We start from the raw sequence: 16,215 nt of genomic DNA, 5'->3' as shown, positions 1-16,215 counted from the left end.
TTAATTAAAAACAATATTATCTGCACTTACCATTCTACCATCTCTAACTATAATCTACTTATAAAAATATAACTCAAACTTGCGCATAAAAACAGTAAAACCATTTCGGTTTAAAGTTAGCGCGTAAAAACCATTTCTATTGAAAGTTAGAAACACCCTTAAAACACCCTTATTCAAAAACCACTGCAAAAATGCACCTTATCAAAATTTTGTTAGATTAATTAACTTAGATTTAATAAATTGGATAAAAAAAACCAACAGCGCATGCGCATAGTCAATACACCTGATCAAGAGGAACCATCGCAGGTGAGAAAGATAATTATTAATTATTTTTGAGTTTTTTTTTCTTCTTATAATCAAGTTATTTGTGCATTCACTTGTAATTCATTTTTATGCTGTGCAATTCTATTATTCCTTTATTAAAAAGCTTCACGAGAAAAGTTCGGATTTTAACATTTTTATTAAATATAATCAATTGTCGAAAAGTGCCTCTCCTAATAAAAAAAACAAACAACATAAATCCAGGGCAACCGCACAAAAATAAAAGTTTAATATTGTATTTAATTGCAGTTTTTACACAAAACGTTGAAGTGTTTTTTTATAAATGAATTACTCAGTCGTATTATTAAGTTCCTTGACGCACAACCGTCTCTGTTTTTCTCACTTCTAATAGTAATGCAAAGCGGGATAGAAACATATTATTATACGTCACACGTAAATTTGTATAAGGAACTACGCCTTCATGTAGCTTTCTATTAGAAAAGAAGTGTAAAAACATAACAGTAAATTAGGAAATTTTTCTCTTTTTGCTTTAATTATCATTCGCTGGTTAATAGTATTTTTTTTTTTTTACTTTCTTTACATTATTTTTGTTTTCGTTATGTTATTCGTCACTTTAATGTGGTATTATTCTTTTCATCTTGTAATGATTTCTTTATTGCGTTTATCTTTTCAATTATCTCTCTAAAAAAAAAGTAACAACGAAAAAAGAGAAAATCACACTTATATCTATCTAAAGATAGAACTATAAACTATAAAAATTATAAAAAGTTATTAAGACTATAAAGACTATAAGACTTTAAAGTATTATACCTTATCGCTGTTAATAGTGCAACGTTTGTTGTCTCTATTTGGTTGGGTAAGTATTTTATTTGATCGTATTTTTTCATAAGTGTGATTTTTTTAATATTTTTTTCTTGTTTTTTTAGAAGATCGTTTGCTTGATAAACTGAGTTTAAACTTGGGTTAAAGTTTGAACGAATGTTTAGCGAGGGTTGTAAAGTTAAAACCGATTGGCTATTTAATTGTTTATTTAAGTCAAGCGTATTTCTTGCCGTCTGATTATCCAATATGGTATTAAGCAAAACATATAGCAATTGGTTTAAGCGATTACGGGAAATAGAATCTCGTTGCTTCTCTAAAGTATTATTTATATTAAACCCATAATTGTGAAAAACATTAGGCTTCTTTTCTTTAACTGCTACTGATTGATTATATGTTTCTTTATTAGTTGACTGTTTCATTTTTCTAATAATTTTTCTACAAAAATGATTAATGTTCTCATTTAATTTAGGGTTCAAAGATTCACTTGTTATAAATTCTTTTACAAAAAAGGGTGTTACAAACTTAGATAAGCTTGTTAAATTCACAGACTTTAAGATTTTTTGGAATTCAAGTGTGAGTAGTTGAAGCCCCGATACTTTTTTTTTTTTTTTTTTATTGCTTTTAAAGATGTCTTCTAAAACTAATACGCCATCGTTAATTGTAGCGTTTTCTAAAGGTTCAAATGTACCACTTATATCAAGCACTATATCCGAAGATTCCAACTTTTTTCTTAGTAAATCATCTAATGCTTGTAAACTTATATCATTTGTGTTGCTAAACTCTTTGTGTTTATCTTCAGGAGTCGAATAAGTGTTTATGTTCTTTCGAGGATAGTATTTGTCAACGCTCTTTGTTCGATTACTGGAAACGCCATAGGTTGCATTTACTTCGCGAGAGTATTTTTTAGCAATGTTGTAAGTATTTATCATTCTTTGAACAAAACTCTCTGTAGATTCAGTATTATTTAAAGATTCAACATCTTGCAAATACTTTCTTATGTTTTCCTTTAGTTTTTTGTCAACGTCACTCGATGATGTTTGGTTTTCATCTAAGATCAAATTAACAAGTTTTATATTTTTAAACCTTGTGTAATTGTAGTAATCACTCACATAATTCTTGTGATTCAATTCTTGTGGTTTCTCGTGGTTCGATTCTTGTGGTTTCTTGTGATTCGATTCATGTTCAATCATATATTGGTTGTTAATATGTTTTAAGTGATAATCGTTTAGTTTTTGTGGATAATTGAGGTCTTTTTTATGGCTGCTTAAAACTTCCGTCGAAAGATTTTTAACTTTCTTAATAGAATTAGTAAAGTCTACTTCAGATGGTTTGCTAATGATATTGAAAATCATTTTGTTTATTTTGCTAGAAGTAGATTGAGGTATAGATAAAATTATCTTCTTGAAATTTTTTCTCTTATTTCTTCTTCTGATCATCTGCATTTTTTTCTTTTTCTTTCTACTGATCATCTGCATTTTTCCTATAAAAAAAAGAAGGACAAAGAGGATATAAACTATATGTTTTAATCTCAGAAACAAATATGAATAAAACAATCAAAACTTTTAAAATTGATAAAACAAAAAAGACAATTATTGGGGCGACTGCCTGAGCAAATTTCACAACTCAGAATCAGTGTAAATAATCTGGGAACTGACAAAGTTACAAATTTTTTAATATTTGTAACTTTGTAACTTTTTAATATTTGTATACATTGAAAAAATACTAAAAAATAAAACTCTAGCTTTTTTAATTAAAACTCAATAGTATATGTAAACATATTTTGCTGTGTCTTGCAAAAAAAATTGTATACATTATTGATACCTTGTTATGTAAAGTACACTTTAATCAAAATTAAATTAAAATTTTGCTCAAATTGCTTCTATTGAAACCTGGGAATAAAAATACCCCAAACTTTGAGTAGTTCTAAATCTTAATGTGAGATAAATGAATAAACAAGATTTTTTGCAATTATGTTTTTCAAAGTTTATATTCATTGACAAGTTTTAAGATGGTTTCCCTAAAAAAAAAAAACTTAAAAAAAAAAAAAAAATCAAAGTTGAGTATATATACTTTTAAATGGCATTCTATAATCTTTCAAATGATATATTATTTGAGGGGTCTTTTGAAGTATAAAGATGAAAAATTTGGATTTTAGAATAAAAGTTTGTATTGTTTTTTTTTGTATTTAAGTTTTTTAATAGCATTTTCTGCGAAATACGATTTTCATACAATTTTAAGTTTTTCAAATCTCATATTTTCATAAATATTAAATCTTATGACTTGAAATTATTTGGAAACATTCTTCAAACATTTACCTAGAAACTGGGTGGAAAGAAAGTAACGACTCATTATTTGATTTCTCTTAATTTAATTTTGTATTTGGATAGAGGGTTTCAAAAGTGTATTTTTTTACGTTGGCCGCCATTATGAGTTTTTAAGCTTGTCTATAGATTTTTTTTTTGCTCATTTCCTTTATACATATGTTTCATTTCATATTATATGCATAAGGTGTTTTAAAATTATTGTGTCTAAAGTTTTTCCTAACTTTGCTCATGAAACTGTAAAAAAATGCTGACTCAGGTTTAAAAAATGCCCATTTTGTTATAAACTTATACTTTTTAAATTCTTACTTATTTCTAGTATTGAAAAATTGATATTAGAGCGTTTCGCAATCACCATAAAAAAAAAGCCTTTTTCTAGGAGTACCGCCTTAAAAATCATTCAATTTTTCTTAATAATAGTTCGAATTAAAAGTTTGAAATAATAGTTCGAAATAATAGTTCGAATTAATAGTTCGAAATAATAGTTTGAAATAATCGTTTCAAATAATAGTTTGAAATAATAGTTTGAAATAATAGTTCGAAATAATAGTTCGAAATAATAGTTCGAAATAATAGTTTGAAATAATCGTTTGAAATAATAGTTCGAAATAATAGTTCGAAATAATAGTTTGAAATAATAGTTCGAAATAATAGTTCGAAATAAAAGTTTGAAATAATAGTTCGAAATAATAGTTCGAAATAATAGTGCGAAATAATAGTTCGAAAGTTTTTGAATGACTATGTAAAGCTTTTAGTTTTCTTAAAATGAGGGGGAGGGGGAGGAGGAGGGGGGGAAGGGGGGGGAGTAGTGTTTGTATTCAAGACATGGTTAAAAACTTATAAATAGGTCAATAGAATGAACGCTCTAAAGGTAATTTTTTCGGCGTTAGTTTTAAAAAAAAAAACACCGAAAAAAGATAAATATACACTTGATTTGCACTTTGCCGAGTTTTTCAAGATTTGCACTATCGAAAACTAAATTTGAAATATTTTAGTTTACAATTTTATTTTGTTACGAATAAGTATTCTATAAAAATTTGTTAAAAATAAATATTTAAAGAAAATTTGGCGCCTTCAAAGCCTTGGTACCTGGGTGAAAATTACCCATTGTACCTGCCTTCCGCCGGGACTTTGTAAATATTAGATTTAGCACTACCGTTTTAAAAAGCATTCACGCAAGAATTCCTTTCTTGCAGAAATTATGTCCACAGGAAACATATTTTGAAACTATATACAGACTCAGAATAACCACAGATATGCGCTATTTGATTAGCTAATTGTGAAAGAAAGGTATGCGCGCATTTGTTAAAAAAATGGAAAACAACCTGAACACAACAAAACAACCAGAAAAACAACAAAGCAACCAGATTTTTGATATAAATAAAAAAGTAATGAAAAAATTGTGTTATTATCAGTACTGAAAGTTTATTTTAAGTACTCCTAGTACTTATTTCATTTTAAAATTTAAAGTTTATTTAAATTTCTAAGTTCTCCTTAAAATTTAGTACTTAGTTAATTTTAAGTACTCCTGTACCAGACTACTGATAAAGTAATCAATGCAAAGTGTAATTCTTAAGCCAGTGGTCTTTACACCGACCTATTGAAAAGAGTTAAACATTACAGTTTTGCAAAAAGAAAACTTTTACTGATATTTTAAAGAACTAGCTTACACGTTCCACGTGAATCTGCAAACCCTGAGACATTTTTGCTACCATCTTGAATTTCGAAAAGGCTGATTAGCATTTTAGTATTTTTCATTACTTAACTCTAACTAAACATCGTTTATAAATCTTTAAAAACAGGTGAAGATTTAGAAAATAATTGGAAGGCACTTTAAGTTATATATGAATAGGATGATAATCGGGCATTAATACTCTATTAGAAAAAGAAAATTTAACAAAAAAAGTTTAAATTTATACTAAAAAGTGATCATTTATACAAAAAAAATGTATAGAAGTCAAAAAAGTTCAATGAATGTGAAAAGTTAAATAAATGAATTAAGGCATCATAAAAATGTTAATGATTGCGCAATTTTTTTGTCTTGTGATAATTGATTGTGAAAAATTTAATTATTTATTTTAATTAATTGTGAAAATTTTATAAAAGCAGGATTAGTTAATAGTAAAATGTTATATTTATTGTAATAAAAAGAACTTCAAATCAAGATTTTACATTTGAGAAAGCATGTCTTCATTAAAAATTTATCCATATTTATGTAAATAAAGAATCACACGTCACTATTATTATATCAGAGATACCCATGGAAATAAGAAAAAACACTTGATTATATTGATTATACTAAAAATTACATTGAAATAAATTATTAAAACTATTATTAAAGTTGGAAATACAGAATATATTTTATTTTAATATTTTTTATTTTTCAGCAGCAGCAGGTTTGTTCTTCAGGAATATTAAAAGTAATATAATTTTATATGATAGCATAATGAATACAAAATTTATCAAAGTTTGTTGCTTTATATAGTATTAATTACCATCAGAGGATAAACATTTTTTACCAATTATAGAATACAATAACCAATATTTTATTCAGATAATAATCTGAATAAAATATTGGTTCCACTGCTCCCAGATAGGGGGTTTAGGTTGAAGATGAAGGTACTTGGATTTTTTCTTCATAGAACTATCAGGTGGATATAGTAGATTAACGCTAAACAAAAATTAAAATCATAGCCGCTCCTAAATTAGGAGTTGGATGATTTTTTTATTTTAAATAGTGATAATATTTTTACCGTCATAACCTTGTTGTCTGTGGTGCTACATATAACTTTAACAGACCCTATGGAACAGAAGCAATCTTACAACTTAAAATTATAATGATAATGTATAAATATAGGTCTAGCGGAACAGGCGGAGCTTAGGGGTCTTTAGCCTCCTCACTTTTAAAATCTTGGGGGCTTTGGTATTTAAAGTCCCCCCTCCCCCACCCTTTAACTTTTAAGACTGTTATTTCAAAATGTTTAATCTTGATAGTAGCAAATGATGCCAAATGATGATAAATCAACAAGAAACCACGGCAAAATTAATATTATTTTTAAATAATTCCAATTATATGTTAACAGTTGTGTTACCATTTAACAACATTTTAACCTATAGGGTTAAAATTATATTGAAGCGATTAAAATTATTTTAATAAATGTATAAAAATATTTTTAGCGCCCTCCCCCCATATTATTTCTTACCGCCACCCCTGTATAAATGTATGATTTTTGTAAAATTTTGAAATCAAGTTTTGATATTAAATTTTAAATGCCAAGAAAAAAAAATTTTTTAATGAATTTAAATCCAAACAATAGCTACAAATATTTTTAATAGTTTAAAAATATATTATTATAGTCGTTTCATCAAAAATTCTCATACCTTTAACATAAATTAAAAAAAAAAGGAAAAAAAAAGATTTGTACTCTCATTGAGCTGTATGTCTCAGCCATTCTTCTCAGTTTTATTCCATGACAAGGATTACTTTCAGAGACACTAAACCTCTTTATAATCTTATTAATGTTCTTGTGAAGAGCTTCTGAGGTTTGTTCTGATTTCAGACCGAGAGACATCTGATGGTGGTCCAAATAATCATTCAATTGATATTTAATGATATGGTACTTCCATCCGAGTGACATACTGATATTAAACCTTTCTTCAACATAATTGTTTATGTAGTCCATGGAGTCTATGAAAACTCTAATTTTGTAATCATAAGACGGATCTTATGTCATTCCAAAACAACTCTCAGTCACTAAAAATAAAATTATACATCTTAAAAAGATCCTTAAGTATGTTAGTAATATTGTATTTATTAATATTTACCTGCTTTAAATTTTCTTAGTGTGTTAATACACTCATGGTACTTCAGCTACAGTTATCATCTCATCTAATGACATTAGAACTGTTTGACAATTAGGTCCATCTAGTCCTCCACCTTTGTAGCCATGCTGAGTAACAGTTTTTTTTCTAAGAACTTAGTTAAGGTCTTATCTGAAAGTAGTACTCTGGACACCTGTGTGATAATATGCTCATATATATGCAGCTCTGGTATAACATCCAATATCAGGCTATCGGGGCTCATCAAAAAGACATGGGTTGATGACATTAAAGAAGCTTTGCATCAACTTGTATGGTTTCCCTGCATCAACAAAATGTTGATACTGATGGGATAAACTACCAAAAGTTCTAAATTCTCCTAATTTGTTCTTTGCACCAATACAATAAGCACAGGCATATTTCCCACCATGGGCAGATAATCCTAGCATAATATTAATCATGATGCAAGGAAGTATTTCCATTCATACAGTTTGCGAAGGTGGACAATTTGGGCTGAATTGTACTGTGTCTAAACTAATCTTTTTTAACTTTACTCTGTTTTTCATCCCCAATAACTGTTTTTATAATTTTTAATGTTACCTGTTTAGGTAATTTAAGATCTTTTGACATAATCATTTTTTCTAAGTTTTCAGCAGTTAATTTTCTATTGCAGGGGTGTCTAATACCTCTTCCTATATATTGAAAGCAATCTCCACACATTGACGCATTAACATGAGAACTTTAATTTGGACTACTTTTTTTTCCTGTGGTAAGATTGAGTCAATGTACTCCCTTAAGTTCATCTCAATGTTACTTCTAGTGTCCCTTGCCAGACTACAGATTGAGCATTGACACAATTCAGACACCACATGTATTCTGCCAAGCATTGAAATAGTAATTCTTCCTCTTTTACAGGAGATTTCTGCACTTTTAACATTTTTTCCTTTCTGTAAAAAATATTTTTATCTTGCATTTAAGAAATAAAAAATATTTTTACAAAAAGTGACAAATTAAAAATGACAAAAAAAGATAAATACCTCTTTCTTATATGTTGCAGTCTTGCACTTCGGACAAATTCCAGTAGGAAAGGAGTTCACTTTAATATAAAAACCTTTATCTATATGTTTCCTTACTAGATTTTTTAAATCAATTCGAGCCGTGTTTTGTAGGGATTGTTTGTTCTTGTTGCAACATCCAAAAAGACTATAAGATTTTTCACTCCTGATGATTTCTTTTCCGATTCATTTTTTTTTTTCAGTAATAATTTTTTTCTGCTAAAGTACATGAATTACTTTACAGACACATTTTAAATTTTAAATATATATGTTTACATATATAACATATATAATTCTAAAAAATAAATGTATTCTCATTATATTTTGAAATTTATTAGGCTATCTGTAGTGCCAAAGACAACAAAGTTTCGGTACATAACTACTTATTATTAAAAAAAAAACAAAAAAACAACGTGAAATTTCAATTTAGGAGCGGATACAATTTTAATTTTTGGCTAGGGTTATTTGAGTATGTCTTTCTAATATTTCTGCCAAAAAAAAATCCCAGGTACCTTCACCTTTAACCTAAACCCTCTATCTGGGAGCTATCTATAATTAACATATATATATATGTACGCACATGTATTTTTTGAAGTAGTAGACCTACAGTCAACATGAGTTTGTACATTTGCATTTGTTCTTGTTTCCAAGCATATGTGTGTTACGTTTTGTCGTCTTTTTTATGTCTTAGACTTTCTTTACAAGGCACAGTGGGCCATGACTGGGCAAAGGTATAAAAACCAAAGTCAGAATTTTGATGACTTAATGGTTTTAAACCATTATATAGATATTATAGAACAATTTAAAACCGTTTATATATACTTAAAATTTCAATAAATACACTAATGATGTGATTGAAGTAGACGCGAATGTAAATTTAAAAAAAAAAAATTAGAAAGAAAAAAATGTTGTTTAAAAAATTGATGGAAATAAATAACATTTACATAAGATATTGCGCTTTTTTAAAATATCATATTATAACTCTATATATTATTTGGATTTTAAAAGTTGTTAGACTAAAATTAGTAAGTAATTAACATATTTATAGCAACTTTAAATATGCCTAATATGTTATATTTTATTGTCTTTTGCTTCTGACAAAATGTTCTTTTTATTGCTACATCTTGCTTTTCAGATATTTTGAATATATGTTTGCTTTAATAATTTTATGAATCTGCCACTTTGGTTTTCTTTCACATTTGAATTCTTGTTCCTAAAAAAAAATCTGCAATTCCGCTTAAAAAATTTTATTTGCTCAAAATTTTAAAAAACGCGGAAAACAGAATACATCTTACTCATACAAAACGTAGTAATGAACAATAATATATATATATATATATATATATATATATATATATATATATATATATATATATATATATATATATATATATATATATATATATATCATCAATATACTCAAATATGTATCGTAGTTTAAATTTTGTTCTTATTAATTTAGCGCTTGTCAAACCAAATGGATTTAATAATTTGTTTTAGTTGGTTTGGTTGGGGTTACTCGTTTTAGATGTTGAACTGCAGTTTTAATTTAGGCTTAATGAGTGTCACAAGAAACGAAATTCACCAATTTATTACACTTAACAGTCTGTCAATAAATAAAAAAGAAGACAGTAGACAACTTTATTAAAGAATAAGATTTGAAGTTTTAAGGCGAAAAGTTTGAGAGTCAATTTCGTTTATTTATTTCTTATTATGGTAAGAGATGGACTCAATGTCAACGAGCTGATGCAAAGTTTATTTGAAAAAATTCAGTTTGGCTTGAAAATGATTTTAATACCAGATTAATGAAGGAGAGTAGAAATAAACAACACGGCAGACCTACATTACCGTTTGAAAATTCATCTTCAAAAACAAAGAAAAGAAAAGTTGCAACATTGTTAGAAATCGCGACTTTTAGAAGTACAACATGATGTTATATTTCATTTTTTTGGGTCAACTTGGCAAAACATATATGCATAAACTACCGATGAGCTGGAAAATAGAAGCATTATCCAAGTAGCACGTTTGTTTCTTACATGCTTTGTACCACTTTATTTGGCAGGATTCTCTGGTCGAGTGGAGAAGATTATTTGGAGAAATCTGCATCCGTCATCAACAATGTACTGCCGAATTACAATACTCAGAGCTGCTCATTTTGTGGTTCACTACCAAGTCAAATGAGCCAACTTAATATCGTTTGCAGTTTGCCATTGACTCCAACCGAATTGAAGTATGGCTTGTCATCACTTGTCATCACGCATGGATTTGTAGCATGGAATGTTTGTATTCGACTGAATTATATTGTACATAAGTCTTATATTGTACTTAAGTATAGAATTATAAGTATGTAAGTAGTTTAAATATATAGACCTACCACTTACTAAGTTTGTACTACTTTTAGCATACATTGCCAAAAATTTTCGGTGAATGTGAGTGCATGGGAACAATAATTAAGTATCTTGTATTTTAAATATATAGACCTATCACTTATTAAGTTTGTACTACTTGTAGCATACATTGTCAAGTATTATTGGTGAATGTGAATGCATGAGAACAATAATGACCAATACAAATTTGAAAGGTTCTGTAGACGCTCGTAAAATCTGCAATAACACTAGTTAATCATATTAAACTTAAATAAGTTTTGTTTTTCGCGAGCTAGGATTAAAGCGAGGATCTTTTAATAAAACGCGTGCTAAATAATGTACATAGCACAAACAAAATATATGCAACTAATAAAAGCTAGTTATTGCAAAGCAAAATTAGGTATCCATAGCGACTAAATAAAAATTATATTCACTTTTTTAAAAAGCGCGACCTCATATTGGTACTTATGTAAAATTCGGTGAACATACCACTCGTAAAAATATCTGCAAATACTTAACAAGAGGCCGGGTGAATAAAAATGAGCAATTGCTTTTACTTAGTAATTGTTCAGCTTTACGTGAATAAAAACTTAAAGAATTTTCGTTAAGTTTTTATTCACGTAAGCTGAACAATTACTGAGTAAATTGCTTAACTTTACGTAAATAAAAATTTGACCAAAACTCTCAAAGTTTTTATTCACTTAAAGCTGACCAATTACTGAGTTAAAGCAGTTGCTCATTTTTATTCACCCGGCCTAAGGTTTTTGCTATCGGAAATTAGATATCCATGGCAACGAATTAAAAAAAGAACACCTTCATAAGAGACGCAGACATCATATTATTACTCATCTTAATTTTAGTCAAAATAGCCCTGATATTAAATTAGTTATGAATTTTGTCCACTAAAAGTGAATTCTGCCCCACTGTGCAAGGTCAACGTAGATGGCAGCAGATGACGTGTGTTTTTTTTGACTGGTGAAAAAAAAAAGGAAGTAAAAAAAAATAAATTAAAAACTGAGTTAATTTTTTTATGTCTTACATTTTACAGCATAAAAAACAAAATAATTGTCACGGATTTTGTAACACAAAGTTAAAGTTATAAAAACCGTTAAACAATTGACTGAATTAAACTGAATAAAAATTTGAACAAAGTTATGTTTTTAAAAATCTTTCATTACCCAATGTTCATTGATTTGTTTACTTTTAACAACATTTTATTTAACTTGTCGGTTTGTTTATTTTTTAGTGTCCGCGCAAAACAAACACGAGGTCTTTTTATTATTATTACCACAATAATAAAAGAAACTGTTAAAAAAAGTAATTAAGTCAAACAATAAAAAGTAGACTTTTAGTTTGGCGTAAATGAAAGAAATCGTTAAAAAAAGTAATTAAAACAAACAAAAAACAACGAACTTTTAGCGCTCTAGTTTTGCGTAAATAAATAGAATCGCTGTTGAATAATAAAAAAAATACACGAAAAAAACTTTTTAAAAATGGACTAAAAAGTAAAAAATAAACTATTTCACGGGACCAAAGAACTTTGTGTATGTACACAACCTGAAGTATCCATTAAAGTCAATGACTGAAAATGTCGGGCAACTAAGTACAACTCGTTCGATTGGCGCCCAACATTTTCAGTCATTGACTTTATTGGATATTTCAGGTTGTGTACGTACACAAAGTCCTTGGGTCCCGTAAAATAGTTTATTTTTTACCTTAACCATTTTTAAAATGTTGTTTTTAAAAAACAAATTTTGTATATATTTTATTATCATTTAATTTGCTTTTTTTAATTAATTATTTTAATGAAGTTTATGCTGACATTCATTTTTAAAATCTTTATTTTTTTATGGTCCTCCTAAAATCACGTTTTGAGTTGTGAAGTTTTGTAAAAGTATAAGTTTTATCGGTTCAGTAATTTCCAACCGGATATATAAGTACTTTTATCGGTTGGGCTCAGTAATTTCCAACCGGATATACTTAACAATAACTCATGAAATATTTAACTAATTAATTCCAAATTTATAGTGAAATTTATTGTATCATTAATAGATTTTGATCAGTTTGTATTTCAGAAAACTGAATTTTTTTGAGAATAGTCATCATGTGCATGAGTGCCATGAATCATGACATAAATGTGCCATCATGACCTGGACCTTGCTTTCATTGACCTTTTTTGATGCTATTATCCATTTTTGTACTTTTTGTCATCTTTCGCTGATTTGTTGCTTTTCAACAAGATTCCTTTTACAATTGCCTAGAAACTCTCGATAAGGCACTGCTAAGTGCAGTTTAGAGAATTCACATCCTTTGGGATGATTTCAATGTCATTTTGGTTGAACTTCTCGTTTGTCTTCTTAGAGTAGTGGATCGTTACCAAATACGGCGAAAAGATAACTGCCTTGCTGCATTTGTAATTAAATGACAAAATAAGTTTCTAAAGACATTTAGTGATCTGCAAATCAAAAGCCAAAGTTTTTCGACTGACGAATGGAGCAATCTTAAAGCAAACAAGAGCAAATCGCTTGCCACACAAAGATTTTCGGTGCAAACTTTTCAGTCTAATTCTACTTAAATTTTTTGGTGACATGGGCACCTTTTGAATGATAATAATATTGATGGCCGGGCAATTCTTTTTGTAAAAGAAATTCTTTTTGTAAAACGTTTTTCTCGTCCTCAATAATGCATAAGTTTTCTCGGTTAAAAAGTTTGACAACTGCATTCGAACTACGATAGCATTAGTAAAACACCAATACAATTAAAAATCTGTCATTATTAAAAAAAAAGAAATCAAATCGTTAAGTATTTCTCGAGTTATTGCTAAGTAGTAACAGGCAGTACAAAATTCGATATAAAAATCCATACAAAGTTTGATGGTACAAAATTCGACATTAAAATCCGTACAAAGTTTGGTATACAAAATTCAATATAAAAATTGTAATTTTTTTGGTCATTATTATTTGATTTTTTATATAATTATTCGATTTTACTTTTTACATCTGTCTTGATTTTAACAAATGGACGTAAGTATGTACCTCTTGTAAAATCAGCAAATCAGGCTGTGCAAATCTTTGTCTATTTTGAGCCTGTGGAAGGTTTCAAAGTATGCCCACAAGAATTATAATGCTGCAATTATTATTTGTTAAGAGGAACGTAATAATTATTACAAAAAAAATTAAACAAAAATAAAATACTACACCACTTTGTAAATATAAGTTTTTTTAAGGTATTTTTAATATTTTATTTAACTTTTGTCTATAAAATGAAGAGATATTTTAAATCTGGAGCAAGCAAGAAGTATAAAAAAGAAATAAAGGAAGCTGACTCCAATAGTTGACTTCAGTAACAAAACATAAAACTTTTAGAAGAGCCTCTAAAATATAAAAAAGTTTAGGGGGCTCTTAAGTATTAGTTAACCCGGGTCTCACTTTTTCTCCGATAGGCTCTGTATATATGTATGTATATATTAAAAGTAATATGTTATATAAAAAAATACAAATGTTTCTAAAAATGATTTTAAACACATTGTTAAACTTAAATGTTTATTAATGATGATAAAAAGCAAAACAAACTATCAAAAAAATCTTACGCATTTTGTTTTTGATTAAAATATCTTCATTTTTGATTCGGTGATTTTGTATGCTGACATTTTTTAATAAATTATACGAGATTGGAAACATACTTGTGTCATCAGGTAAAAGAACACCAACAGATAGGTTTGGAACATGACTTCCGTCTTTTTTGTATATTGAAGATGCTCTTAAGTAGACTGGTACTCCAGCTTGCAAATAAATTAAATGCGAAACTTGATTTGGAAACCTTGTTATATTTAAAAAATGAACTATTTATATTTTGTATGTATGATATAGAACTAGCATAAAATGTAATTACAATTTTAATTATCCAACATCTAAATTTTTGTGTTTTGTTTGCAATCAAAGACTAAAATATTAAAATTTTTACAAGTTATTAAAAAAAATTAAAGAATATTTATTAGGAAAGTAATCTGGTTAGAATTAAATATTGGCATAGAAATAGGTATTTGAGTAGGAATTGGTATTTGAGTTGGACCTTGTATTAGAGTTGAAGCATGTACTTGAGTTGGATTATTTGTACTTGAACTTGTATTAAAAATCTATACTTATTTTAACAAATACGAACAGAATTTTAATTAATATCAATTAAATATTATTTAATATCAATAAAATTTGCTTCACGCAAATTTTAGTATTATATTATTACAGGTGCGGATCCAAAATTTTTTGGTGTTTGAGATAACTTCCAGATATGTACTAAATTCCAAACATTGGTATGTTTATACTTTTCAAGTAATGATTATGTCAGGTAATAATGCTTTGCAAAAAATTGCGATGATTGGAGGCTGGGAACGGAAAAGCCCTTTAACTTTATCTCTCCCAAACCCCCCACCCGAAACGTGAGGGACAACAAGTTGATAAAATATTTTTAGTCCTACTCTCAACTAGACTTATAATCATTAATAAATTTTGAGTTTCATAGTATTATCTTTCAGCGTTCAAAAATTATGACTATATAATGTTTAAGCCCTCCTCAATTTGAGGGGGTTACAAACTTTAAATGGTCATAAGTTTTGAACGCTGAGATAATACAATAAAACTTAAAGTTTATCGATGAATATAAGTCTAGGTGAGAATAGTGCAAAAAATGTTATATCAATTTGTTGCCCCTCACGTTTAGTACATTTGTAAGTACATTTGTACTTTTGTATGAGTTATACTTAGATAGTATTTTGGATGGTTCCATTATTTAGATGATATTTTATTACAGTTCTTTTTTTTATTATTTTGTTAGAATATAGCCAAAAAACTACTCCGTAAAAGGCTAGCTATTCGACTTTAAAGATAATTAAATGAAACTTACTCGTCAAAAATTAGATTCCTAACTTTATTATTTTGACTAATAATTTTTAATAGGCCAACTGATGGATTATTGAAGCCCAAAAACACATTGCATGGTAAGTTGCAGCTACTGTAAAATTTGTATTCACCGGTTTGAGGAGGAGTAAAAGTTCCGGAGATTGTTCTTTCAAATAATGTTATATAACGTACATCAACTAAAATAAACATTTCTAACTAGAATAACACTTTTAATTTTATGTGTTTTATTGCACATAAAATTGCTTACACATGTATTCTTACCTTTTTCTGCGCTTATTAAAAGTGAAAAACTGTATACCAATATTAAAACATTTATAATACTTTGTATCAACTGCATTATTTAAAAATTTCAAATAATTATTTAAAAAAAATACTAAAGTCTACAAAACAAAACAAGAAAAAGTGATGGCTTCTGATATTATACTCAAGTAAAATATATATTGAGAACTTTTTTTGGTGTTTCGGTTTCTCACAAAGGTCATTTGAAAAATAAGTTTTTACAAAAAAAAAATTAGCTGTGTAACAAAACTGTATAAATTGATTATGTTTCAGAAATATTGATATTTATATTTTTATAAATACATTCTTTTAACATAAAAACATAAATGAAACTTTTTTGAAATGCAATAAAATG

General features: G+C 27.7%; 1 protein-coding gene across 1 annotated transcript; it reads right to left on the bottom strand.

The window, feature by feature from the left end:
- Nucleotides 1–777: 777 nt before the first annotated feature.
- On the bottom strand, nucleotides 778–15,988 carry LOC105848420 (uncharacterized). Its single transcript, XM_065790924.1, has 5 exons — nucleotides 15,843–15,988; nucleotides 15,565–15,757; nucleotides 14,255–14,484; nucleotides 1,093–2,584; nucleotides 778–963 (listed from the first exon to the last, which is right to left on the bottom strand). Exons 1-5 carry the CDS (start codon nucleotides 15,916–15,918, stop codon nucleotides 891–893), a joined length of 2,064 nt encoding a protein of 687 aa, XP_065646996.1. The 5' UTR covers nucleotides 15,919–15,988; the 3' UTR covers nucleotides 778–890.
- Between the last annotated feature and the right edge of the window lie 227 nt (nucleotides 15,989–16,215).

The sequence above is a fragment of the Hydra vulgaris genome, chromosome 02 (assembly GCF_038396675.1).
Source record: "Hydra vulgaris chromosome 02, alternate assembly HydraT2T_AEP".
Classification (NCBI taxonomy): Eukaryota; Metazoa; Cnidaria; class Hydrozoa; order Anthoathecata; family Hydridae; genus Hydra; species Hydra vulgaris.
Note: the sequence above shows the minus strand (reverse complement) of the source record. Positions and strands in the feature narration are given on the sequence as shown.